At 40.0% G+C, this 24,639-nt stretch overlaps 1 protein-coding gene across 7 annotated transcripts; it reads right to left on the bottom strand.

Annotated features, from left to right (window-relative positions):
- Nucleotides 1-23: 23 nt before the first annotated feature.
- Nucleotides 24-17,855, bottom strand: slc12a9 (solute carrier family 12 member 9). Of its 7 annotated transcripts, none has more exons than XM_055017257.1 (17): nt 17,515-17,855; nt 15,337-15,568; nt 15,085-15,219; nt 14,844-14,981; nt 14,447-14,749; nt 14,214-14,321; nt 12,588-12,699; nt 12,320-12,477; nt 12,155-12,237; nt 11,954-12,078; nt 10,028-10,220; nt 8,920-9,094; nt 7,502-7,648; nt 3,256-7,409; nt 3,035-3,151; nt 2,061-2,933; nt 24-1,789 (listed from the first exon to the last, which is right to left on the bottom strand). In XM_055017257.1, the coding sequence occupies exons 2-14, from the start codon at nt 15,539-15,541 to the stop codon at nt 6,568-6,570; spliced, it is 2,724 nt and encodes a 907-aa protein (XP_054873232.1). In that variant the 5' UTR covers nt 15,542-15,568; nt 17,515-17,855; the 3' UTR covers nt 24-1,789; nt 2,061-2,933; nt 3,035-3,151; nt 3,256-6,567. The 7 variants fall into 7 exon arrangements, with proteins under 7 accessions (XP_054873232.1, XP_054873228.1, XP_023148164.2 ...); XM_055017253.1 differs by having other exon boundaries at nt 3,035-3,192; XM_023292396.3 differs by lacking the exon at nt 3,035-3,151 and having other exon boundaries at nt 2,061-2,816.
- Nucleotides 17,856-24,639: the final 6,784 nt, after the last annotated feature.

Below are 24,639 nucleotides of genomic sequence, written 5' to 3' on the forward strand. Positions count from 1 at the left end.
TAAAAACAAATAACGTCAAATACTGGCCATGTAACAACTTTAATGTGCATGGTTCAAAATATAAAAGTTAAACAAATAATTAACATAAATATGAATTAAATAAAACAAAAACATATTTGAACTTACTCTGAATTTTGGCTGAGCAGCATTATTTTCACAAAATGACCCTGACAAAAATGTTTGTCATCAATACAATATAATAAATAACATGAATATGAATTCAATAAAATTGTAAAAAAAACAAACAAAAAAGTGCACACTGTCTTTACAGCTTCAGATTGGTGTTTATGAACAGCAACATATTAACATTCTCAGGTTTCAGGCAATTGCGCTTCTGGCTAACTGTCTCTCCTGCCTTAGAAAACAGCCTCTCTGCTGGAACAGATGTAGCAACAGTTCCGAGGTATCTCTTTGCCACTTTGCTCAGTTGTGGAAATGCTCTCTCATTTTTTTTCCACCAAAGCAAAGGGTCCTCATTCCTTGGGATCACTTTTTCTTCCATGTATCTGCGCATTTGAATGTATGTATCTGTGTTTGCTGTGCGATTGCTCTGAGAAGCCAAAAACCGAGTGTCAAACTCCTGCCACAATCCTCCCTGGGAAGCTGAACACTCTGCTGATGTTGAGGCTTCACTGCTGGACATCTCTCTCTCACTGCAGCCCATGCCTTGCATATTACTTATGATTCTTGATTTAATTGTTTCCACATTTCTGATGTCACAGAAGGCAATGTTTTTGAACCTGATGTCCAAAAAGGTGCTTGCTGCAATAGTGTGGTTGTGTTCAATGTTTTGAAAGTGCCGCTGGCATTGTGCTGCAAGTTGTGAAGCCAGAGTGTTATCCTTCTGCCCTGCAGAACGTTGAAGAAGACAGACCAGTGGGATGACTTTGGAAATAGTCACATACTGCTCTGCTGAAACCTCCTTAGTGGCCTCTTCAAAAGGTCTTAGTGCTTCAATGGCCTGGGTAATGTGGGACCACTCTTCCCCATTCAGGCACAAGCTGTTTCTTCCAAGTAGACAAAGTGCAGTTGTGATGGCTTGTTGCTGTTCATACAGTCTCTCCAGCATGTACAGCACAGAATTCCACCGTGTATCCACTGCTTGCATTAGTCTGTGCTGTGGCAACTGTAACTGACTTTGTACCTCTTTCAATTTGTCAGTTGCTTTGGTGCTGTGGTGGAAGAACCGAACAATAGCACCACATTTCTCCAAGATGGACTCAAGACTTGTGTCTGCCTTTATGGAGTCCTTTACAATGAGGTTGAGTGTGTGTGCAAAACATGGAATGTGCTTCCAGTAAGTTTTCCGCACAGCAGACACCATATTAGCCCCACTGTCTGTCACAACAGTTTGAACTTTACTAGTAATGTCCCAGTCATCAGTGATTGTCACGAGGAGCTCAGAAATGTTGTCTGCTGTGTGCTGTACAGCTACATGGATTGCTGCAAGATTGCAGGACTGCATCTGCCAGTCCTTGTCAATAAAGTGTCCTTTCACAGTCAAATAAGATTCAGTTGTTCTTGCAGTCCACATATCACATGTTAAAGCCAGACAGCTCGCTGACTGTATGGAGTCTTTCAATGTTTCTCGTACTTGTGCATATAGTTTTGGAAGTACACCTGTCATCAGTGATTTCCTACTTGGGATCTGGTACTGGGGATCCACCATCTTCATAAAATGACAGAAACCTGGATCCTCAACAATTGAAATGGGTTGCAAGTCTTTCGCAATCATCTGAGCAAGGCTCCTGGTGATCTCCTGGGCTCTATGTGAGTCATCTGAAAAGGACTGATGACAAGGACAAATAAGAAATTGTACAGCTTGTGTCCAGTGTATTGTATATTGATGCAGAACCATAATAAAACCAGTGGTTACAACAGTGGCCCTACACTGTTAATGCTCGACCCCTAACTATTTTACTCAGACAGAAATCTCAGCTTCAATCATTTCTTTCCATGGAATGAAAAACAAGATACTCTATTTAAATTCAAACAGCCTTTTCAACACAACATTATGTCTCTGTATTTAGGGACAGACACAGACAGACAAATTACCTTACCTGGATAGACTTTGCCTTTTTTAAAACTTTCTTTCAAAGTTGTTTGCCTGGTGGCTGCAGATGCCGCATTCTGCTCCGCTTCTTCTTGCCTTTTCTCAGCTTCGGCATGAGCCTCTGGATGCACACACTTCAGGTGTTTGAACAGATTGCTCGTGTTGCTGCTGTGTTGAACTCTCTTGTGACACAATTCACACCTGGCTGAAGTTTTATCAGCTGGCGAAAAATATGTCCATACAACGCTTCTTTTTGTTGGCCATTTCTCCATTTCTCCGTTTTTTCAAATTCACCTGCTCACGCAGTGCCGTGTTGTTGCTAACAGGGTAAACACACACAACTCGCGGCTCTTCTGGTCACGTGACTGATGGACCAGTTCAATATGCTGCGGGCTGGGGGGTGTTTCGACACAGAACACTGGAGTAAACTTATTTTCATCAGTTTTTTAGTGGAAGTCACAAATAAGGGAGCTCTTGGTTTTTCCTGGCGTTACTGAGTCCAAAGCTGCTGTTTCAACACAGAACGTTCACATGCATCCACAAACCTCTCAGCACTCAAACACCCACAGACAGGAGGCCGGCTGGACCGAGGCTCGGCGGCATCCTCAGATCAACGAGTCGGGGAGTCGCTGAACTTGTTGGTCTAGTTTGAAGGCCTCCATGTGGTCCAGTAGAAGTCCACGTAGTCAGTGTTGGCTTTGAACTGCAGCGACTGGCCGCCATCAGGTGGACCGGCTCGTCCTCGTAGGGCTCCTCCTGTAGCCTTGAGGGAACCACAGGAACATTCAGTAGCTGTTGGAGTTCTTCCTGTCAGGCTCGTGGTAGAACGGCTCTGAAGAATCTTGTACTTGTCTTATCTGGAACAATCTAACAGCCTAAACTGTTAACAGCGGTGTAAAGAAGCAAACACACAGGTATAGATTAGGACTCAAACTAGATTTATTTTAGAAAACAAATCAACTTAGAGGCATTTGTTCGTACATGTGGCTGAATAGGAGGCCGTCCAATCAGATTCGAGGTCTTCACTCTGTAGGTTGTTTGTTTGGTGAGACTCTTGGACCTCCATCAGCTGACGTGGATGTTTGATGGTCTTCTTCTCTAGTGCCAGATGATTCATCCATGAATTCAGCAGCTACAGACTGAAATGAAGCTCATGCTGCCGTTATTGAATTCCTGTTCCAGATCAAATGTTCAGAGCTCACCTTGAATGCAGCCGTCTGCTGTCTGATAGTTTTTCTCATTGTAGTCTTCAATAAAGTCTTTTTCCTCATGTCAGGATGTGGTGAGACTCTTTCTCAGTCTCTGCAGACGTCCCTCATTGTGCATCTCCAGAGAAGAAACAGAAAAACTGGTCACTGCTTCAGCATCACAAACGCTCTCCAGCATTGAGAGTGTTTTAGGAATTCATTCATTGTGTTGTCAACTTTGAAGGAGCAGAAACTTTACAGCTGCCAAAGATATGAGCTCCAATTCTGTATGTTTTAGGAAATGAAGTTCGTCAAATGAACACTTGATTTTTGCTGATAACTCTCATTAAATTACTGAAGAAATCCAGCATAAAAACCTGTAAACTCTCAGGCAGCTTTTGTTAAAGTTTGTCCATAATTCTATCATCATGTTCTGGAACCAGGACTCTGCAGAAGTTCCTTCAATCAGATACTTGTGTGTTTCTATTTAAGGCCTCAGGTTTGAACGTACAGCAGAGGATTGGAAAGGAGTGATTTTAATATTTAAATCAGTCCAGTAAATGTTTGGTGTGAAAATTATTAAAATTTTGATTTAGATAGATTTGTGTCAAATAATATTGTAGAGTCTCACTTAAATATATCCAAATGAGTTCAGTGTATTTACATTTTATAGAATATTTGATTTCTTAATCTCAATACTGTAGGGTCTGACCCTAAATATTATAATAATGATGTCAATTTAAATAATAAATAATATTGTAGTGCAGAGTCATAAATTTTAATCAGCTAAACTTACATAATAAATATCACTGTACAGTCTTAACCTGAACATTCATATTATTGAGGTAAATTTACATAAATCATCATATTCTAGAGTCTTAACTGGAATATGTCTAACATGAATCTTTTTGTATTGTGCTGATAAACAACAATAACCCGACTTTCAGATAATATTTATTCACTGTGTATTGGGTAGTACAGAAGCATTAGTACAGAATATTATTTCTTGTTTTATGTGTGATAATTGGCAGTAAACATTCTAACAAGTGGAAATTGACAGGGTTGTAATAGTGCTGTTCTTGCACAATATTTGTCACTTAATTGCCCTCAGGATGCTGTCGTTGAGCTACCAGTTTTACAGAACAGGCAGATGTTGCAGCTAATGATGTTGTAATTCACATAAACAAGGGAACAAGTCCATCATAATTTGAATGTTAACAGTCCAAAATGAAAAGGTCATATACAGCTTTCCTATTGGGTTAAAGAGCCAAAAAAAACCCCATGAAAAATACTTTGTAAAAGCGAGAGGTCGGTAGCAGCTTTCATTTTTTCAGACAACCCCCCCAAAGTATCTGTTGTACAAATACCATTGATGTCTATGGAGTGAACAGGGACCGTCTGCAAATTGCAAAACTGCTGCAACAGCAAAGAGAGACAAATATTCAATAGCTTCTGTCTGATACACTGTAGTGTCATCAAAATCACTGCAGCCTTCAACTGGCTCCCATTGACACCAATGTTATTTCTGCAGCTTGAAAGACAGCTACTGTTGATAAAACTAGGCTTGTAGCACATTGTCTACCTTACAGCGATGGAAAAGAGGCATCGTTTATAATGAGTTATGGATGGTGGAATTCTGAATCTGTGAATATCTTTCCGATTTTACTGAACTATGGCCCCAAGGAGCCGTGGTGGGCGTCCTTTATTTTCATTTCTGAAAGGTGGCAACCCTAGTTGCAACTGTCAGAACAGCTAGCTAAAAGTATGACTAAACAGTTGGATTTTTTTAAAAGCTAAAAGTGTGGATAAGCAAGTCTTTTTTTTTTAGCTAACAGTAAGGATAAATGAGTGAAGCTGTTGGGTAAACATAGTAGACAAATAAGTTGAAACAGCTGACTAAAATGGGAATAAACAGAAATATTAACTGATAATATGACAAGCTATTGAAATTGTGAGCTAACGGTGTGGATTAACAGTTAAAACTACAGAAAGCTGAAAATAATGAACAGATGTTGACAATATATAGCTTAAATGAATGACTAGATACTTCCATCCAAGCTGACCTAAACACTGAATGTTCAACTGCATGAAAAATATTCAACATCCACATTTATCTAGTTAACTGTAAAATAAGATTGAATTTATAACAAGTTTATGAACACATCTCAATATGAGAGGTACTGATTAATTAGTTCTTAAGTCATTGGAAAGGACTGTAGGGTTACATCAGACAGAAAAGGTTGGGAAGCGCTGCTTTAAAGTGTCCTCTTTTGAGCATTAACAAAGACAAGTTGTGCAAGATGCTTTTTTGGAAACAGCAGACAAAACACAATAGGAGTACAATGGCATTCCAATACATAGCTTGCAACTATGGTGGATTACTGTGTAGAAATGTGACAAAACTTGATCAGGTGTCAGTCTTGGCCTGGTTTGAAACACAGTTCTGACTGAGAGTGGACTATAGTGTTCGTTATTATTTTAAGTACATCCAAAGTAGCCATCAATATAACCCTTTTAGGTATATTTTAGCATTCTGCACAGTGAAACACAAAAATCCAAAGTATTTAACAGAAATAGTAATAAATGCTGTTCATCATTCTGAGGTCAAATGTATAAAATACTTCCCTTTGTAAAGACACTTTTTAACAGCAAAAAGAAAAGACATTTGGATAAGTGCACTGAAAAGAAAAATCCAAATTCAATTCAGGTCAGAACAAAAAGTCTTTGGATCACTTGGTCCGGAAACCAGCTTAAATGTGAGAATGAAAGAAAAAGCGAGTCGCAAAACTACAAATTATTCTGCATCAGTACAACTCCCCTTAGAACCTGAACCAGTAAAAACTACTTTTGGACATTTTTAGATTTTTTAAATCAAGGAAACCACAAATTCCACATTAGTCAAGCCTGAAATGATATAAAGACATTTTTATATTTGATGTCCTTGATGACCTATATTGTTCAAAATAAACCGTGGTTTAGTTCGGAAGAGTTTTTGACCTTTTTTTTTAATCTGTCTGTGTATTTCTGTGAAAGGCAGAGCTAAAGCCAAAGCAAACAGGAGGTTATATCAACATAAATCATGACCACAAACACTGATATTCGCTCTGACTCAATCCCAACGTCAGTTCAAGTATATAAAAATAGGAGGATATCCTATTCAAATGCAAATGCTTCAAGTGGCACTCGACTGTGGGTTTTTTTTCTAAGGTTCAATAAAATAACAAAAAGACTGCAGTAGTAAATACTGTACCTTAGCATTCACTCTTTATATAACTACGTGTTCATTTGTTTCTACTTACATTTAAGTAAACTTATGACTAGTCATGCTCAGAGGTCAGTGTATGTGACTGGGGTGACACCATGAATCAGCAGCGTTGGTCCTAAACCGCTGGTCACTGCTTCCAGCTGAGCTAAGTAGTGTTGAGACTGGCTGTGATGAGCAGGAGGACGAGGTAAATACAGGAAGCGGACAGCAGCTTGTGAGCTGTGCTCCATCAACATGCAGTTCACTGCAGTCAAAAAGTCCTCAGACAGAGCTTGTGTTGTCCCTGCTGAGTCGTCTCCACCCGGCTGAGAGTGGTGCTGCACCACAGAGTCCCACGGCACGATCTTTATGGACGCCCTGATCCTCAGCTGCTTCAGCAGCTCTCGAAACGTCTCCTCATTCACCACCCATCCCTGGTCGTTGGACTGCGTCTCCACATTCAGAAAGATTCTCATTCTCGCATGTCGCCATTTACTGGACATGTTGAGCACACAGGCCATCTGCAGCAGGAAGAGGCTGCACACGTCCTCGTAGTCACGGCTGCCTGGCTGCAGCAGGTTGAGAGGCCACACGTCTATAGTCCGCTCTGAGCCGTCCACCTTACTGTCTTTGTCTTCGCCTTCTAACTGGAAGAAATATCTGCCAAGGCACACGTTCTTGTTCATTTTAATGGCGTCAGAAATGATTCCAACATACTCCTCTGGAGTGAGCCAACGTGGGCTCTCAACATGTCGTACAGGGGGGAAATGGGCCTGCAATGAAGGCAGGTCAACCCCAAAGTTATAGTCACCCTCGCTGCCTCGTCCCACTGAGGAGCCACAGAAGGCAGTGTCTTGTAGGAAGAAGTCCTCTGGAGTGCAGCTGTCATAGAAGCCCAAAACTAGTGTGTTGGGTTTCATGCCACCTTGTAGAGACAGAAAATGCACAAGAGTCACCAAGTACAGATAAAGTAGCATAATAATCAGACCAGAATTGGACACGGTGAGGTGAGCTTACCAAGACCTGTGATACGCAGCAGATGCTGTGTTCCCTGTCTGACCGAGGGAGAGAGCGTCAGGTCTACAAAGGCCTTCACCCCCAGTTTATCAACTAGGCTCAGCCAGAAGTTGTACTGCTGCTGGACTGGGTCTGATGGCAGAGAGTCTAGAACACACAGGGCAGGAAATGATTTACTGAACAGATAAAAATGTTAAAAATGTAAGGTTTCATTTTACAGATGCAAAATTACTGAACAGCAGAACTGTAAGTAAATAGTGGTGAAAGAATTACTTTACTTAAGTAAATACCACCATTCATAAATATTTCATTACAAGCAAAAGACCTAAATTCCACTTTAAGCCTCCAACAGTTAAGAGTTAAATGAATCGATCTGAGATCTTTTAGTGGGGATCCAAGCCAAAACTGCTGGTAACCACTGGTTTAATCTTGAATAATACACTGTACTGTGTGTTTGTTTTAATATGCATTACATGTAATTGTAGACAGCAATTAGTAGCTACAGCTGATGAACAGATGTAGCAGTGTAGAAGAAAAAAGTAGGATAAGAATGAAATAATCCAGTAAAATACCTCAAAACTATACTCAAGTGCAGTACTTAGAGTAGATGTATCTAATTACTTTCCATCACTGGAAATAAATGATCCAATTTCACACTTTATAAGCACTGCAGTGTATCCTAGGGGCCACTAGGGGGCAGATTGGCAAACAGCGAGTTGGTAAATAAATATAACAATATGGGAGTAAGTTGTTTTCTCGATGCTTAAAGTGCTTTACATCAAAAAAAATGAAAGTATTTTCTTACAGTTTGAAAAGATTTCTTACAGTCTATCTACCTTTTTACCCAAATAAATAATGAGATAGAATGACTGGTTCACATACTCAGATAAGAGGTTAGTACACAGAAAACCTCTTATTAATAATGCAAAAGCAGCAGCAGACGGAAAGTGAAAGCACACGGGGGAACTTCTCATGATGGTACTATGCCCTCAGGGCTGCTGTGTAACTTCAGTCATGTGCAGCCTGCTTCACTCTGTCCTGGTTGTTCTTGTTCATTTATTAGAACAAATGATATAAGACAGGCTTCCAGGCATGTGACAGGGTCAAAAGGTGAGTTTTACCTGCCTACTAAACCTAAGGCATATACTAGTAAAAAACACAGTGTTAGTTACACCAAATGAAAGAACCAAAACCCCCATTTTCTAGTCCACATCTGATACAGAATTTGAATCTTTGAACAACTTAGAAGGGAACCACAACATGACAGTGATTTTATATTGTCTGCAGGAACGGAAGCTTGTTGTTTAGAAAAACAGAAGAAGGGTTCAGTGATGGATGAAACTGATTCAGAGATAAGACTAATTTAATAGTGTTAGCTGCAGATGGCTGCAACAGACCACCCACTGAGCATTCATTACCCAGATCTCCCAGCTGCACGTGACCCAACACATACAGTCCTCCCTTCTTCAGCTGGTTGACGAACAGGATGAGCTGACAGGAGGAGCGAGGGTTTGCCACCATTAGCAGCACCTGCGGCCTCCAGAACTTCACGTGGTCTTTCCTCACGTCCAGCATCAACAGATACTTGCGAACCTAAACCGCAGGGAAACAGCACTGTCGAGAAGCTCTAGGACAGGGGTGTCAAACATGCGGCCCGTGGGCCAAAACCGGCCCGCTAGAGGGTCCGATCTGGCCTGTGGGACAACTTCGTAAAGTGTAAAAATTACAGAGAAGACATTAACTGCAAATTGTAAATTTGTAAAACTAAATTTAGTTAAGTAAAGTACTAGATTGCTCATTGTTCTTTTGTGTCTCATTTTTGTAATATTTTGTGTTGTTTTTGGTCTTTTCTTGTCTTATTTTTGACATTTGTTTAATGTTTTTGTTGTTTTGTTTCTAATTTTTTTTGTCGTTTTGTGTTTCCTTTTTGTCTGGCTTGTCTCTTATTTTTGTCATTTTGTGTTATATTTTATTTGTTGTTTTTTGTCTTGTTTTTGTCATTTTGTGTCTTGTTTTTCCCTCGCTTTGGTCATTTCTTAATTTTTTTGATGCTTAGTGTTTCATTTTTGTAATATTTTGTCTTGTTTTTGTTGTTTTTTTTGTCTGACTTTTGTTCATAAAGTAAAATACTATACTGTTCAGTTCCAGATACCTTAGACTCAATGTTTTGTGTCTTTGTAGATCCACTTTGATCTGTAAGTTGTAATGTGTAAATGATAAACAAAGGCATAATATTGCTAAAATTGAACTTATTTTCCTTAAGAAATTTCAATTTGTTCATAATGTTTTGTAAAAAGCTAATTCCTTAAATGTGAACTTTTTCAGAATGTTTTTTTTTTTTTTTTTTTTTAACACTAAAACAAAAAAAAAAAATGTTGGAGTTGCGATGATTTATAGATTGTTATGCTCTGATTTAACTGGTCCGGCCCACTTGAGATCAAATTGGGCTGAATGTGGCCCCTGAACTAAAATGAGTTTGACAGCCCTGCTCTAGGATGTTGTGTCTATATGTGTGTGTCCAGATACCTGGTGGAAAATGAGAGCCTGGCTTATGTAGCCCCAGCTGCTGGTGGGCGATCTGTAGTGGAGGAAGAGCAGCAGCAGTAACAGGAGGACGATGCTGCCTGAGGAGTACACGGGGTTAATGACGAACATCATGACCAGGCAGCTCAGGATCCCCAGCAGGCAGGTGTGCCAGGAGAAGAGCTGGAAGGTCGGTCTGTTAAGCACACAGAGACAAAGAAATGAGGCCGCCGGACACGTGAAAAACAGAAGCACAGAGAGCCCATAAATATTACTTTTACTGACCCATAAAATACATATGACAGTAACATAATAAAGCCTATCTAGGAGATGTTGTGTACTGTGATGTGTGTCACTTTTGTAATCGTTAAAAAAAAGAGCCTGCCCAGGTACGTCCACAGACTGTAGATAAAAGCAGTAGCCTCCAGATCTGAACAGTGAAGACAACGTGCCTTAAACAACCAGCAGGGGGCGACAACTGAGGTTGTAAAAGGAAGTTTGATCCATTAGAAAATAACCCTACTACTAAGTTGACTTATTACCTCGATTAACATTTTTCTAATACGTTTATGATTTAAAACGCTAGTCTCAAGTGTCTTTCAATACAGCATGGTGTTTATTTTGAAATTATGGTGCATGTCTATAACTATACGCATCCAAAGACAGATGCTAAAGTTGGCTTTAAGTTGTCACCACATGAACGTATTTAATGTTTCTCAGTCAGATCCACCGCTTGCTCATCACATACTGTTTAAACAAACCAAGATGGCGATGACTACATCACATGTTTACGTTTTCCAGTCTTTTTCTCTTTTTTTCTGGACCAGACTTTATTGCCACACTGAATGATGTACCATCATTTGGTGACATTTAGGCCCTGGAAGCCTAAAACAATCCACTGTAAGGCGATATTTGAATTGTGACATTTATAGGCTGGCAGCTAAAAGGCAGCTGTGTTCATTACTGATCAATCTCCTGATCATTTTCTGAAGAAGAATCTGATCTACACAATGTCACAACTGAAAAACTATTAGCACAGTTTCCTAGAAGCAAAGGAAATGTCTTCAAATATCTTGTTTTGTCCAACCAACACTCCCAACAATCAAATAAGCAAGTCATAATACAATAAAATGCAAAAAAGCAACAGATTTTCACATTTGAGAACCAAAACAATCCAATTTCTACTGATACAAGATGCTTTCAAATCTCTATTCTGTAAGTTTGAGGCTGCTGAAATATATGATTGCAGTTCCTACAAGCTACAAACAGAGGTAAGTAAAAACTACACAGATTTCTCACTTTTTCTTTTACAGGACAGTTCATTTTGTTTAAAGTGAGGTTGTATGAGGTATTCATCAACAGTCCGTGTATTATGTCTGGTCGATGGTGGCCTGTGTGTCGCTGGTTTGGAGAATCAGATGGTTACACAGAAGCTAAGTGACAAACTGAACTTCTCTTAAAAGGAAAAGCAGCAAAATGTATTTTAGCCACCTAAAAAAGGCCCAGCTAAAAATAAAAATCAATATCAATGCAAGTGTATGATATATTTAGACTACTTTCACTCCTTTACCTTCATGTCAGACAGCCCTTTCTGATGGGGAGCTGATCCAGTTATATCAGACCTCTCCAAAGCCACCAGACTCCATTGACAAAAACACTAATTGTTGGTCACAAAATACAGAAGTTGCTGGCGCACAGCTGTGTGACTTTGGTGTTTTAAAATGTTAGGTTAGATCCAAATTAACATGTCAAAACACTAAAATCAAACAATAACACAAATGAACCAGCCAAAGCAGTGGAAGACCAGCGTTCTGTGAAGTAAATTTACTGTCAGTGTAGTCTGGTGGATACTGTAGCGAACACACTGACCACTAAGAACATAGTAGCATAACCAATATATTTCTTCAACACCGTTTGATCATTTATTACCTGAAATTTGGTGCTGACGCCCACTCAAGAGCCAAACAGGCCAAGTCAACAGCAGCGTAGGCAAGCAGGTAGAACACAGTCACCAGACTAGCTACAGCATTGAGCTGCCCTGCAAACACTACACACTGAAACACAAACACGGCAGGTTAGGAAACCAGTTCTAATTCCAAAAATACATAACCACACGCTGCAGTAACTCACTTGTGCCAGGCCCCAGGTGTACAGCACGGCCACCCACGGATTCCCTGAGCTTGATGTGACGGCAGCTGGAGCTAATGGCAAACCTGTGAGGACAACACAAGTCAGTTACTCAATTTATCCTCAATGCACAAAGAATGCGCAGTAAAAAAAAACCTCAAACTTTACCAAAGAGTTGATCCAGAGCAAGAGCGTGGAGGATGCGGGAAGCTCCGATCATAGCGCACATCGCCGCTGACAGAGAGGCGCAGTATATCCCCACAGTGACGAACGGTGGCCAAAGGTTGATTCGCTGGAAGAATCCGTAATCCTGAATCAACAAGGTCCTATACAAAAAACAAAACAAATGGTTGTTTGTTTTTTTGTTTCCACCCAAACTGCTTGTTTTGTTTTTTAAGTATTAACATTAGAAATGTGACCAGAAGCCATTTTACACCTGTCACAGGTGGCGCTGGCCAAGATGAAGAGGAGGACGTAGACTGTAAAGGTGTACAAGACGGCTACGATGGTGCCTTTAGGGATGGAGACGCTTGGAGTCTTCAGATCTCCTTCAGACATGAGTAGAATAAGAGCAAAGATCAGGATGTGCATGTTTAGATGTACATTAGTACATTATATACATGTCTGTATGCACTATGAAGAACTGTGATAAGACAGCCAGTTTATCTTCTGACTCCTCCAGTAGACACACTATTAAAAAAATAAAAGTAGTAATGCCATAATAGAAGAAAAAAAATACTCATTGCAATTCAAATTCTTGCTTTTGAAATTGTACCAGAATAAAAGCACATAAGTATCATCAGCTAAATTACATAATGTATTAAATTTACAGTATAAGCTCTGCAGAAAAATGGCCCCATGTGAATGTTTTAGTTAACTAGTAAATGAAGCTGTCAGATGAATGTAGTTTTTTTTCTGAAAAATTTGAAACCTGCACTCTTTTCCAATAATTTGACAATAACAGAACGTGGTGATTTTACATCTAAACCCTGATCACTTCTTCATAAAAGCTGTGACTGCAATCTGACTAGGTCGGGCCGAGTACCAATTACATGTCGGTATCATCATTGCACAGTCTGAACTGCATGCTGTTGCATTAGCAAGCAGGCATGCAGGAGCGATGGACTTCCAGTAGTGTGAAGTAATTTAGGGAAGTTTTTCACATTTCAGGATTAACAGGAGCTGAACTTCAGTTTGTGGCTTCCAGCTGTTTGTGGAAGTTTTTCTGAGTTTATGAAACATTTGCAGCATCAGACGGCAGCATATGAGCGTCTCTAAAGGAAAATAATAGGATGTATGATAACCTAGTTAACTAGGCTTTTAGTTATTTGAACAATTTGATTAGTTTGCTGTTAGTTTAGATGTTGTTTGTTAGTACATTATCTTGTCTTCCGAGAGGAACATCACTGTAAAGGTGACCTATGTCTCATTGACAGAATGCCATCACTTTAACAGACTAGCCAGGCCATTAATGTCACTAACACTAGCAGTCTAAAATGGGCTTTAAAAAATACTCCAGTTAAAAATTAGGACTGCTGACAGTTATTCCGCTCATCTTTGTATTTTTTTTGAAAAGACTGAATAAGCATCTCTGACAGGAAGATGTGACAGGCACTGGTTTCTATTTATTTACTAAGCCTTAAATGCAGCTTCCCATCAGATATCGCTTCCTTAAATTAAATTTCCCCCATAATCATTCTATTATCCATTCAAGTGATAGGCTGTTGCTGATTGAAGTCCAGTGTGCAAACAGTGAATTTGAGAAAATTGCTTTTAGTTTTTGTGCTACACACACTTGGAATAACACAAATAAAACTAAACACATCTGTACCTACGGGCGAGTTTAAAGCCGATTACAAACTACACCGTTATAGGATGGAACTGTATTTAAATGAGCTTATACTGTTTTTAACTCTGTTTGACTGTTTTTAATTGCGTTCTGCACCATCATGAAAAAGCGCAAGTACCTCAGAGGAAATATGTTTAAGTAAACTACCATTGGCAAAAACGCCCTTCACTGCAATGTCTTTATACGTGTAATATTATGACCACAAGCTTTAACCTGACATGTTGGCTCCGGCCATGATCCCAGTGCAGCTGGTGAACATGACAGCAAACACGGTGGAGAAAGACATGACAGAGTTGGTGCTGTAGTCCAAAGAGTAGGCAGCTAGAAAGAGAAATGAGGAAGACCCTAAATAGGTGGCGATAAATATACACGTGTCATGCAGCTTTACTCTTAAATGTTCTTTCATATCCTCATCAACGTCCCCCTTGTGCCGCATCAGTACTCACAGTACAGGTTGTTCCTCAGCGTGGTGGCATTAAAACCTGTGTAGCTGGCGTTGTAGCGGAGGGTCTGGTTGCCAGATCCCTTGTGGGTGATGACGAAGTCAAGAGGTTTGACCGCGACAGAGCTGATGAAGATGGACAGCAGCGATACGGTGACCACCAGCAGGATGACGAAGGCGGTACGGGAGTAGATGTGGGCACCAACCAGACAGACGAGCAGACACAGCAGAAGGACTACTGACGAGTACAGCACTGTGTACCAGTAACCCTGAGGGAGAACCCGCACCCCCTCGGACACAGCCGAGTCTAAAACAGAAGAAGAGGGGCATTTGTCATAAATAAAATAGATTATTTAGCAATAAAAACAGGCGATGGAAATAAAGCATGAGCCAACACTTACCAGGATCTGCACCAAATACATCAAGTATGGCTTCCACTAGACCCAGAACATACTCTCCACATGCAAACACTTTGGCCAGGAAGAACATCAAACCAATGCTTCCTCCAAACTCAGGCCCCAAAGAGCGGCTGATCATGTCTGGGCAGGTTTTGTTAAGGCCGATGATTCAACTGAAACTGTGGAAAAGATCAAGTGACACTGAAGAAGAAATTACAAAAATCAGTTTGACGTGTGAGGATACAGTAGGCTCCACCTCCCTGAATCGCACCGTTGGTGGAAATGGCGCAGATGGACAGTATTGTAAGAGATATGATGGTGTAAGCTACAACCACCATTAAGAGACCCTGCAGCAGCCCAGCGTGACCAACCACAAACCCTGCAGAGGGAGATCACACCGCTATTAGTCACTGCAACACAATGACTCACTTATACTCTACATGACACGCACAGCCCCGGGCGGCTTTAGTTGCTCCGATCTATTTGCGTCGCTCACCTGTTCTCAGAAACAACACAATGCTGAACATGGACAGGACGGTCGGAACCATCACCCCGAAAAAGGTGTTCAGCTTTCGGGGGCCTCGACTCGGCGTCTCGGAGTTCGACTCAGGGGTGGAGTCTGATGCTGCGCCGCATGTCACCGCGGTCACAGCCAGACCACACACCCCCGAGGTGATCAGAGGGGTACGTTCGTTGGACATGGTCGGTGGGAAGAGCTTCAGATTAGTCTGTGAAAAGAAATCAGAAAGAAGAGGCTTAAAGAAGATACAACGGTATTGAATCTGCTGCAGAGGAGCAAGGCTTGAATTTGGAAGTCAGTCTCAGTTGCTTCTGTTGTCTCAAACTAAATTCTCATTTTCCCCATATTGATTTTAAAAAAAAGCCTGCAAGGTAAAACGTGAGGCATGACGTACATACATGCGTGTGTGTGAAACTTTTCCCCCTCTTTAAAGGATCCAGTAAGATAGTGTGGGCCCTCATCCCCTTGTTATCATCCTCCCCAGGACTTCCTGAGAATGAAGATTGTCATGTGCACAGTAGCACATGTTCTGCACTGCCTTCAAGACTCAGATAAACAGAGGCTTTTCAGAAAATCAAAGGCCAATATGAAGATTAAAGATGTTTTTCCCCCAATTTTCCCACTTCATAAAGAAGTTTTTGTTTTTAAACAAAAGACAGCGGTGGATCAAACACTTAACGGAATGCAGACAGAACCTGTAAGTCAAGTTTGCAACTCCCTCTCCTTAATGAAGGCTCCTGCTCACACTTCAGGTTGGTATTTGCAGTCAGCTGATTCACAGCTGCTTGTCCGTTTCCACACGCGAACCAAAAGCCTCAGCCGAGCTAGCATGACTCTCTGCGCTCAGGTTGGCCTCGCCTGTTTTCTCACTCTCAGCGTTCACCTTCGCAGTTCTTCCTCAAGGAGACGGTTTTCATCACTGAACTTCCCTGTCAGGTCAGCGACTGTGCAGGAGTCACATGATGGGAAAGTAGGACAATAGGTCTTCACAGCAGAGCAGGATCAAACACGTAGGAGACACAGCCTCAGAGTTATTATTATTATGGGGATCACACGCAGTAGCTCTGCTTTTCTGCTTAACATGTCGACTCTATTTAGACAGGCAGAGCTTAAACTATTTGTTGGTTGATAGGTTAGTTGTCAAAAGATGAATGATTTTGGTCACCAGATGTAAGGATTTGCTGTGTTTTCTTCGTCTCACTGGATAGTAGGGCTGCAGTGCTAACACTGTCAAACTATTTTCTCGATTAATAAATTCTATGTTCGCTCTTTAAAATATCAGAAAATGGAGAAAACGTTGAATAGTGTTTCTCAAAGGCCAAGAGGACACCTTCAAATACAAATGTCTTGTTTTGTTCACAAACCAGGGACATTTAGTTTACTGTCAGAGGAGGAAAAAATGCAGAAATTATTTGTAATTTAAAAGCTAGAGGAAGAAGAAGATTTGGCCTTTTTAAACCAATTACTAAAATAGTTAGCAAGTAATGTAGTAGTTGAGAATTGACAATTTTAGTATTCGACTATTTGAAGGTTGACTTCTGGAAATTTACAACTGATTAAAATCTAGACAACACATCAGCAGATTCATTACAATGCAGCTGGTTCATGTCAGTGAGATATCAGCATTTCTAAGCCTTTTAAACGCATATGTGTTCTTGGCTGTTCTACATAGTTGCACAATGTTTAAGTCTTGAGAAATAACGTGGGACAAACCTTCCACCCCATCATGATGAGAAGACTTGTAAACGGGGAAGTTGGTCATTCGGTGAGAATTAATGTCCTGTCAGACCTTCAGTTCCTGTGCTGTGGATGCTTAAAGTAGCATCGGGGTCAGGATGCTCATGATGACGCACTGCCATGTAATAAGGCCCCTTAAGGGTCCCCGAACCCTACTTTGGGAGCACGTCGGTTTCTAAAATAAATCTCCGTTTCCGTCACGTTTACGTTGCAAAAGGGTGGAGTAACTCCTGCACCAAAACTTTGCGTCTTTTGAGTGTCTGCATGGTGTACATGAACACATGTGCTGCGGTGTTTTTTTGTCTGTTTACGGTAGAACAGGAAGTTTGCAGCCGGCTGGAAGAAAACAAAGATGTAACGTGCAACATCCAGGATGTTTTCACCGAGACGCACCCTGAGGTGTCTGAGCAGTCTTACCTCGCCGAGTCTCCCCGCTGTGTCTCCCCCACTTCCTGCTTTAAAACTCCTCTCTCTGCGGGTCCTCTGAGGCCGGCTGTGGGTGCGTGTCTCCCCGCCGTGTGTGGAGGAGGCTGTCCCGGGCCAGATGCGCGGCGGACAGTGGCGGTGACCGCTGCGGGCCGGTGGACGCGGCTGACGGAGAGCTGGATGCTGGAGGAGACGTGCTGCTGCTGCCCAATGACAACACCAGAGCCATGGCACGCCTCGTTCACCCTGTTATTTGTTCAAAAGTGTCACGGGAGAGCAGAGACGGGCCATGTGACTGCCAGAAGGGGAGGGCGAAAACATCACAGATATGAGCAAAGGTAGTGCCTGTCAGAATAAGCCCGCCCCCATCTGCAGACCGGCTAAACGTGACCTCAATACTGGTCTACAAATACACTCACATATGTGCGCACCAGTGTGACCACAATCTATTCTACGCATCAGGAAAAACTCACGATTGCCTGCACATATTGTTCAAACACCAGGCTGATGTAAAGTTGAACTATAAACATGGACTGCAGTAACACTTTCCCCCAGCAGGGGTCACTATGTGGCAGAGATGACGTCCATACAGACAGAGTGGAGCACTATGTGGCTGGGCTACAAGTCAAGTAAGGTTTTCATTAAGATAATGGAAATGGAAGAGGGGAAATTAAAATAGCTATAAATATAGTGCATGTCATATAAACATACAGTTAAGCCCAAAGTTATTCATTATAATGCCACGTTTTGATTGATGGTGAATTTCTGGAGGGGAATGACAAAAACAAGTAACGGAAATGTTTGTTTTGCCCATTTCTTTTTCTAAAAAAATATATTTTACTACAAATGCAATGTCCACAGCAGTACACGCCTCTTTAAATTATTGCAGATTTCTTAGGAAATGCAAGCTTTTATACCACAAATCAAAATCTGCCATGGTATTAATAATATTGGGCTTAACTGTACATCATTCTGCTCCAGGAAAACAAACTAGCGCTAAAAATGAACAAGAGGATTACTATGGGGATTGCATGAGAAGCTGTTTAGCCCAGAATTAAAGATTTTGCTTGCACATACTCACTTCTGCACAACAGTGTATATGTGTGTATATGTGTGCGTGTCAAGTGCTTAGTAGCAATATGTATGTATGTGGATGTGAAGTATACCATTCTGGCCTGAACAGCTTCTCACAAGATAATATGACGTTGTGCATCTTACAGTATGTCTACTGACTGTAAAATGTCATGCAGAAGCTGTTCCGGGAGACTGTACTGCTGCACCACCAGCTCTTCACAATCTAATCAAAAATGGTTTACAAGGCTCTGTGCTCCAACTACACATGCACAAATGATCTACTGTATAATATGTCTCTTTTTTTTAATAATTATTTTTGACCCATAATCCCTGCTGGACCGGTAAACCATTACACTGATCACTGACCAAAAATGTCGATTAAGCTAATATAAGTATACTTGACATTTGTGGGATCCTGTAGCCATTTTTAAAATATATAAAATTTGCTTAAGTGCATTAATATATATATTCTTTATGTGAAAACTCAGAGACTTCAGGGATCAGAAGGTGGTTTTGAACTTTCTTTGTTAACTTTCTGGTTCAACTTTAAACTAAATTTACTTCACTAAGCCAGCCCTCTGGACTTCCAGTAAGCTGTGTTCCTATTGGCTGTCCAGGTGGCTGCTTGGTGTTATCAGGAACACCTGAGCAGCTCAGTGTCTTCCTGCTTTATTTAGCTGCAGACAAACATTTCCTCTGCTTTTCTTCACCAGTGAACCGGGTTTGGCTCCTTTGCTTTAGTTTGTTCTTTAGGCGTTGGCTTGCAGCTTCCAGCAGTAAAATCATCTTTAATGTGTTTCTTGTGTGTTTTAGGGCTTTGTACTGGATAGTTGTCTTGGTAAATGTGGTTCTTTAGCCACAGTGTGTGCAGTGATTAGTGGATTTGGTGCAGCTGAGTTGTGTCTTTATCTTGGCTGTAGTGAGTCTTTAGAGGTTTTTGGTCAGACACATTCTGTATTCTTGTTTGTGAACCAGCGTTGGTTGTCCAGAAGGTAAGAGTTCCTGTCCTGATTGTCTGTTCTCAGAGGTTCTCTGGTAGGCTGCAGGAGACTTTAGCGTTTGTGCTAGTTTGGTTTTTGTACGGTTTCATTTGAACGACTATCTTGAGGCCCCTCCATGTGGTTTAGTGAGGTTTTCTGCAACAGTTCTACAAAACCAACATTTTAGGTGCATGTCCAAGGATTTTTGGTGGAATGTTCCTTTAAGGTGGATGTTTGAGGACCTTGTAGGTGGAATACTCCCTGAAACCAACCTTTTAGGTCAACATTCAAAGATTTAAGGTGGAATATTCCTTTAAGCCAACCTAAATTTCATGTTTTGATCATTATCAAGTGAGAAACCTCAATCCAGACTCCTCATAATGACGTTTGAGATTTATGCTGCTGTTATTTGTTTAGTCCAGACTAACTGACAGAAATCCACAACTGTAATTTTATTTCAGGACTCGGTTATTAAATGTCGAAACAATCCATGTGACTCTAAAAACTCAACAGCTTTACAAACTCTAAGATTAAACTCTCCACAAGGATCCAAAATAAGTTGGACTTCTACATGAGAGCTTTAATTATTCTTCATCTACTTCCTGAAAAGTTTGGTCAATAAAAAAGACAAAAACTAATATTTTCAGCTGAACTAAAGACAGACTTTGTGATTTTTCTGCTCACATGTTGTGTTGTTGTAAACTTACTCTTTCAAATAAATACCTGCCTAACCCCCTGGAAACCAGCGTTTGTCCTGTTTTTGTGTTGCTCCTTGGTGACCCTAGACAGCCGGGTCCTAATGTTTTTGAGCAACACACCATACTATGACGTTTTTACAATGATGGTTCTACTATGAAACCAGTTTGACATGTTCAGGTGTTCTTTGTGTGAAAACTCAGAGATTTCAGGTATCAGAAGGTGGTTTTCAACTTTCTTTGTTAACTTTCTGCTTCAACTTTAAACTAAATTTCCTTCACTAAGCCAGCCCTCTGGACTTCCAGTAAGCTGTGTTCCTATTGGCTGTCCAGGTGGCTGCTTGGTGTTATCAGGAACACCTGAGCAGCTCAGTGTCTTCCTGCTTTATTTAGCTGCAGCCAAACATTTCCTCTGTTTCTCTTCACCACTGAACTGGGTTTGACTCCATTGCTTTAGTGTGTTCTTTAGGCGTTGGCTTGCAGCTTCCAGCAGTAAAATCATCTTTAATGTGTTTCTTGGTGTGTTTTAGGGCTTTGTACTGGATAGTTGTCTTGGTAAATGTGGTTCTTTAGCCACAGTTAGCACATGGTGCTAATGTGTGCAGTGATTAGTGGATTTGGTACAGCTGAGTTGTGTCTTTATCTTGGCTGTAGTGAGTCTTTAGAGGTTTTTGGTCAGACACATTCTGTATTCTTGTTTGAGAACCAGTGTTGGTTGTCCAGAAGGTAAGAGTTCCTGTCCTGATTCTCTGTTCTCAGAGGTTCTCTGGTAGGCTGCAGGAGACTTTAGTGTTTGGGTTGTGCTAGTTTGGTTTTTGTATGGTTTCATTTGGACGACTATCTTGAGGCCCCTCCATGGGGTTTAGTGAGGTTTTCTGGAACAGTTCTACAAAGCAACCTGCAGCAGAAGAGACTTTGAGAGTTTTTAGGAAGTTCTGGAGAGCAGACTTTAGAGCAGCAGAAACATTTGTCAGCAGTTTGAGCAGGAGAAGGTGAGCTTCAGAGTAGAAATGAGACAGAAACCTTCTTGACCCGTGTGGTGAGGTCCTGTACCAAGAGTTTGAGCAGGTTGTGAAGAGTCTGTAGTTCTTTGGTCTGAAAGCACAAGAAGAGTCGACTCATTAAAGGAGAAAGCAGGAGATATTGTTGGTTCTTCTGTCACTCTGCAGTTTCCAGTTTCCTTAGACTGAATATCAAGTTTATATTTTAAATGAGTTACCATGTGAGCCCAAGAAGACTTCAATGAACTCCATCCATCCCCTGGACACAACATATTTTATTACCATGTTAAATCTTTTTTTTTTTTTTTTTTAATATGTTTTTGAGTTTTAATCATAGTTTTAGCATTGTTTTTTTCTCTTTGCTTGTTTAGTTTTGTCATCTGTGTGAAAGGTGCTAAACAAATAAAGTTGAATTGATAAACTGAATAATTGACTAACTCATGATTGGACAACAGAAGTATTTTCATTGTGATTCAAGGGTTTGTTTCATTTTTAAGGTCGGGGTTAAAATCTTGACTGAAAAAAAAAGATTAAAGAAATAAACTACATTTTAAAAAGCAATTAAATCAAAGGAAAAAAACATTTAATACAATAAAACTTTTAAAAAGAAAATTAAACATTGAAGTTAAATTATATTAAACAGATAAAATATTTAATTAGACAATTAAACAGAAGCTACAAAACATGTCATTATGAAAAACTTCTTTTAAACAAATATTAAACATTAAAGATGAAATATTTTAGATAAACAATTAAACAAGAATATTAAACATTTAAAAAAAATACAAAACATTTAATTAGATTATTAAACCTTTAAAAAGACAAAACATTTAATTAAAAAATTAAATGTTTAATTAGAAAATTACATCTTAAAGACAATAAAACTTTAAATAGGAATTAAACAGAAAATACAATGAAGCATTTAAAAAGAATATTAAACATTAAACGGTGGTAAAACATTTAAAATGAAAAACCTTAAAGATTTAATCAAAAAATTAAACATTGGGAAAGAAAAGGAAATTTTTCAAACAAGCCGATAAAACATTTGAAAAGACAACAATTAAACATTAAAAAGACAAAACAATTGGAAATCAAATCAGACATTAGAAAAGAATAAAAGGTGAGAAAAGAGCAAAACTAAACATTTAAGAAGAATCAAACTAAACACAAAACATTTGAAAAGACACCAGTTAAACTTTAGAAGATCAAATTAAACAGAAGAGACAATAAAACGATCAAAAAGAGCATAAACAGATAAATCTCTTAAAGCATTTTCTAGTCTGAAATGAAAACATCAAGTTGTTTCTTCAAACATTTCCTCTTTCTATGTTCTTGGTTTGATTGTGGACAGATTTACTAAGAACTCTTTTCAGAAAACTGCTTTCCAGATAAAGTCTACTAGTAGTTGAAAGCATTGATCAAACTAATGTTACCTTCTGATCTCCACAAACTTTACTGTCCAGTGAAGAGAATCAAAGTTTGTTGAGGATTTCTAAAAAACCCACAGGTGAAGGTCTAAGAAAAACTCAGATTGATGGTTTAAATGTGAAATCAAGACTCATGGTCACAAGTTTTAAGGCTTCTGTTAACCAGAAAGTTCAAACTAACAGAGAAGTACTGAGAAACTTTTAAAACTTCAGTCCTCATACTGTCTGAAGGTTCAAACTAACAGAGAAGTACTGAGGAACTTAGAAGATATCAGTCCTCAGACTGTCTAAAGGTTCAAACTAACAGAGAACTACTCAGGAACTTAGAAGATATCAGTCCTTGGGCTGTCTCAAAGTTAGATCTAACAGAGAACTACTGTGGGACTTAGAAAATTTCAGCCCTCAGACTGTGTGAAAGCTCAGGTCCTGAGGACTCGGGAGGTCTGGAGGCTTGGAAAGTCTTGGAACTGAAGGTTCAACCCTCCAGCACAAAGGCTGAAGTCCAACCTCCTGAGAAAAACGGTCGAGGAAAGAGAAAGTTAAAAAAAAAAACTCGAAAACGACAAAAAATAGATGATAAATGCGCAAAAAAAAGAAGAATTTGTATCTGAGCGAGTAGCTCAGGAGGATAAGAAGAGGACTACCAAGTGGAAGGTCGCAGGTTCAAGACCCACCACTGGCAATTTTCTTTCTTTGTCTTTGTCAGAATTTTGAGAAAACTTAAGAAGTGTCTGGTCTTGAACCAGCGACCTGCAGCTCCATAGGCAAACTCTTAACTCACTGAGCTACAGATCAGATACAAAGAAATAATTTCGTCGTCCCTTTGACATCGTAGTTCCTGAAGTGACCACATGGGTGGAGCCAAGGCGGAGTCTGGGTGGAGTCAGGGCGGAGAGTAGGCGGGGAGGTGGGTGGCGGCCTCCCCCCTCTACTCCCCCACCTCCCCCCACCACCCACCACACCTTCCCCCGCCCGACGAGTTCTTCGAGTCTCCACGAGTTCTTCGAGTCTCCATGGGTTTTCCCGAGTTTCTGGAGTTTCCACCAGGTCGGAGGCAGAACAAGTTGTCATGAAGAGATGTTGAAGTCAGCCAGGATGGACTGACTTTTTACAGCAACTAGAAGGAAGACCACTAGAAGAGCAGGTCTTTAACCACCATCCATAAAATCCATGGAGTCGCTCCAGAGAAATGAAGGGAGGTCAACTTTTATCAATGTCCATCCAGATGTTCGACTTGATATCTTTACTTTGACATTTTTAGCACCACAAACCTTTAGTATCACACTTTATTATCATTTATTAGGACTTTCATGGAATCCGCCTGCAGATTTACTTTGTCTTGACAAACTTTATTCTTGTCATCGTGGGACTGCAGTATTTAAAACTGTTCCTTCTATTTGACCTCATGTTTATTAGTTTTAGCGGAAAAAGTTATTTCAATTGTCCATTAGTCTCTTAAAAACCAAATAATAAATTGGATTAGTCAAGAGGTTTAAATTTCTTACTTTGTCATATCTTAAATATGACAAAAAAATATAAAAATAAAGCGCCTTGAGACAATTTGACCTGTAATTGGCGTTATATAAATAAAATTGAATTAAAATTGTATGTATCTTGTAATGTTGGAGTAATTCAGCCACATATGTTGGAAAACACATTTTCTTTGTCCATTAATCTGTTGATTTGATTTGATTGATTTCTCCAGTAATTCATTTCTTCTTTTGGTTTATAAAATGTCAAACCCAGATATATTCAGTTTACTGTCATAAAAACCTAAAGTTAAACTTACAAGAACACAAACTCTAACAGAAAACTTTGTTGATACATTTTTGTTTTGTTTACAGATGTTAAAGGAGTTTTATTCGTGACGTATAACCAATCAAATCACTCCAGAAGACAGAGCGACCACAGGTAGATAAAGGTTCAGAGCCAAAGTAGC

The sequence above is a fragment of the Amphiprion ocellaris genome, chromosome 14 (genome assembly GCF_022539595.1).
Source record: "Amphiprion ocellaris isolate individual 3 ecotype Okinawa chromosome 14, ASM2253959v1, whole genome shotgun sequence".
In the NCBI taxonomy this organism is placed as follows: Eukaryota; Metazoa; Chordata; class Actinopteri; family Pomacentridae; genus Amphiprion; species Amphiprion ocellaris.

Coding starts and splice junctions, on each gene's coding strand:
- slc12a9 (XM_023292396.3), bottom strand. CDS start 15,541: ATGTCCAACGAACGTACCCCTCTGATCACCTCGGGGGTGTGTGGTCTG. Junction 9,095..10,027: donor AGGCTCTCATTTTCCACCAG/GTATCTGGACAC, acceptor CCTGCGGTTTAG/GTTCGCAAGTATCTGTTGAT. Junction 7,410..7,501: donor GCTGCGTATCACAGGTCTTG/GTAAGCTCACCT, acceptor TGTCTCTACAAG/GTGGCATGAAACCCAACACA.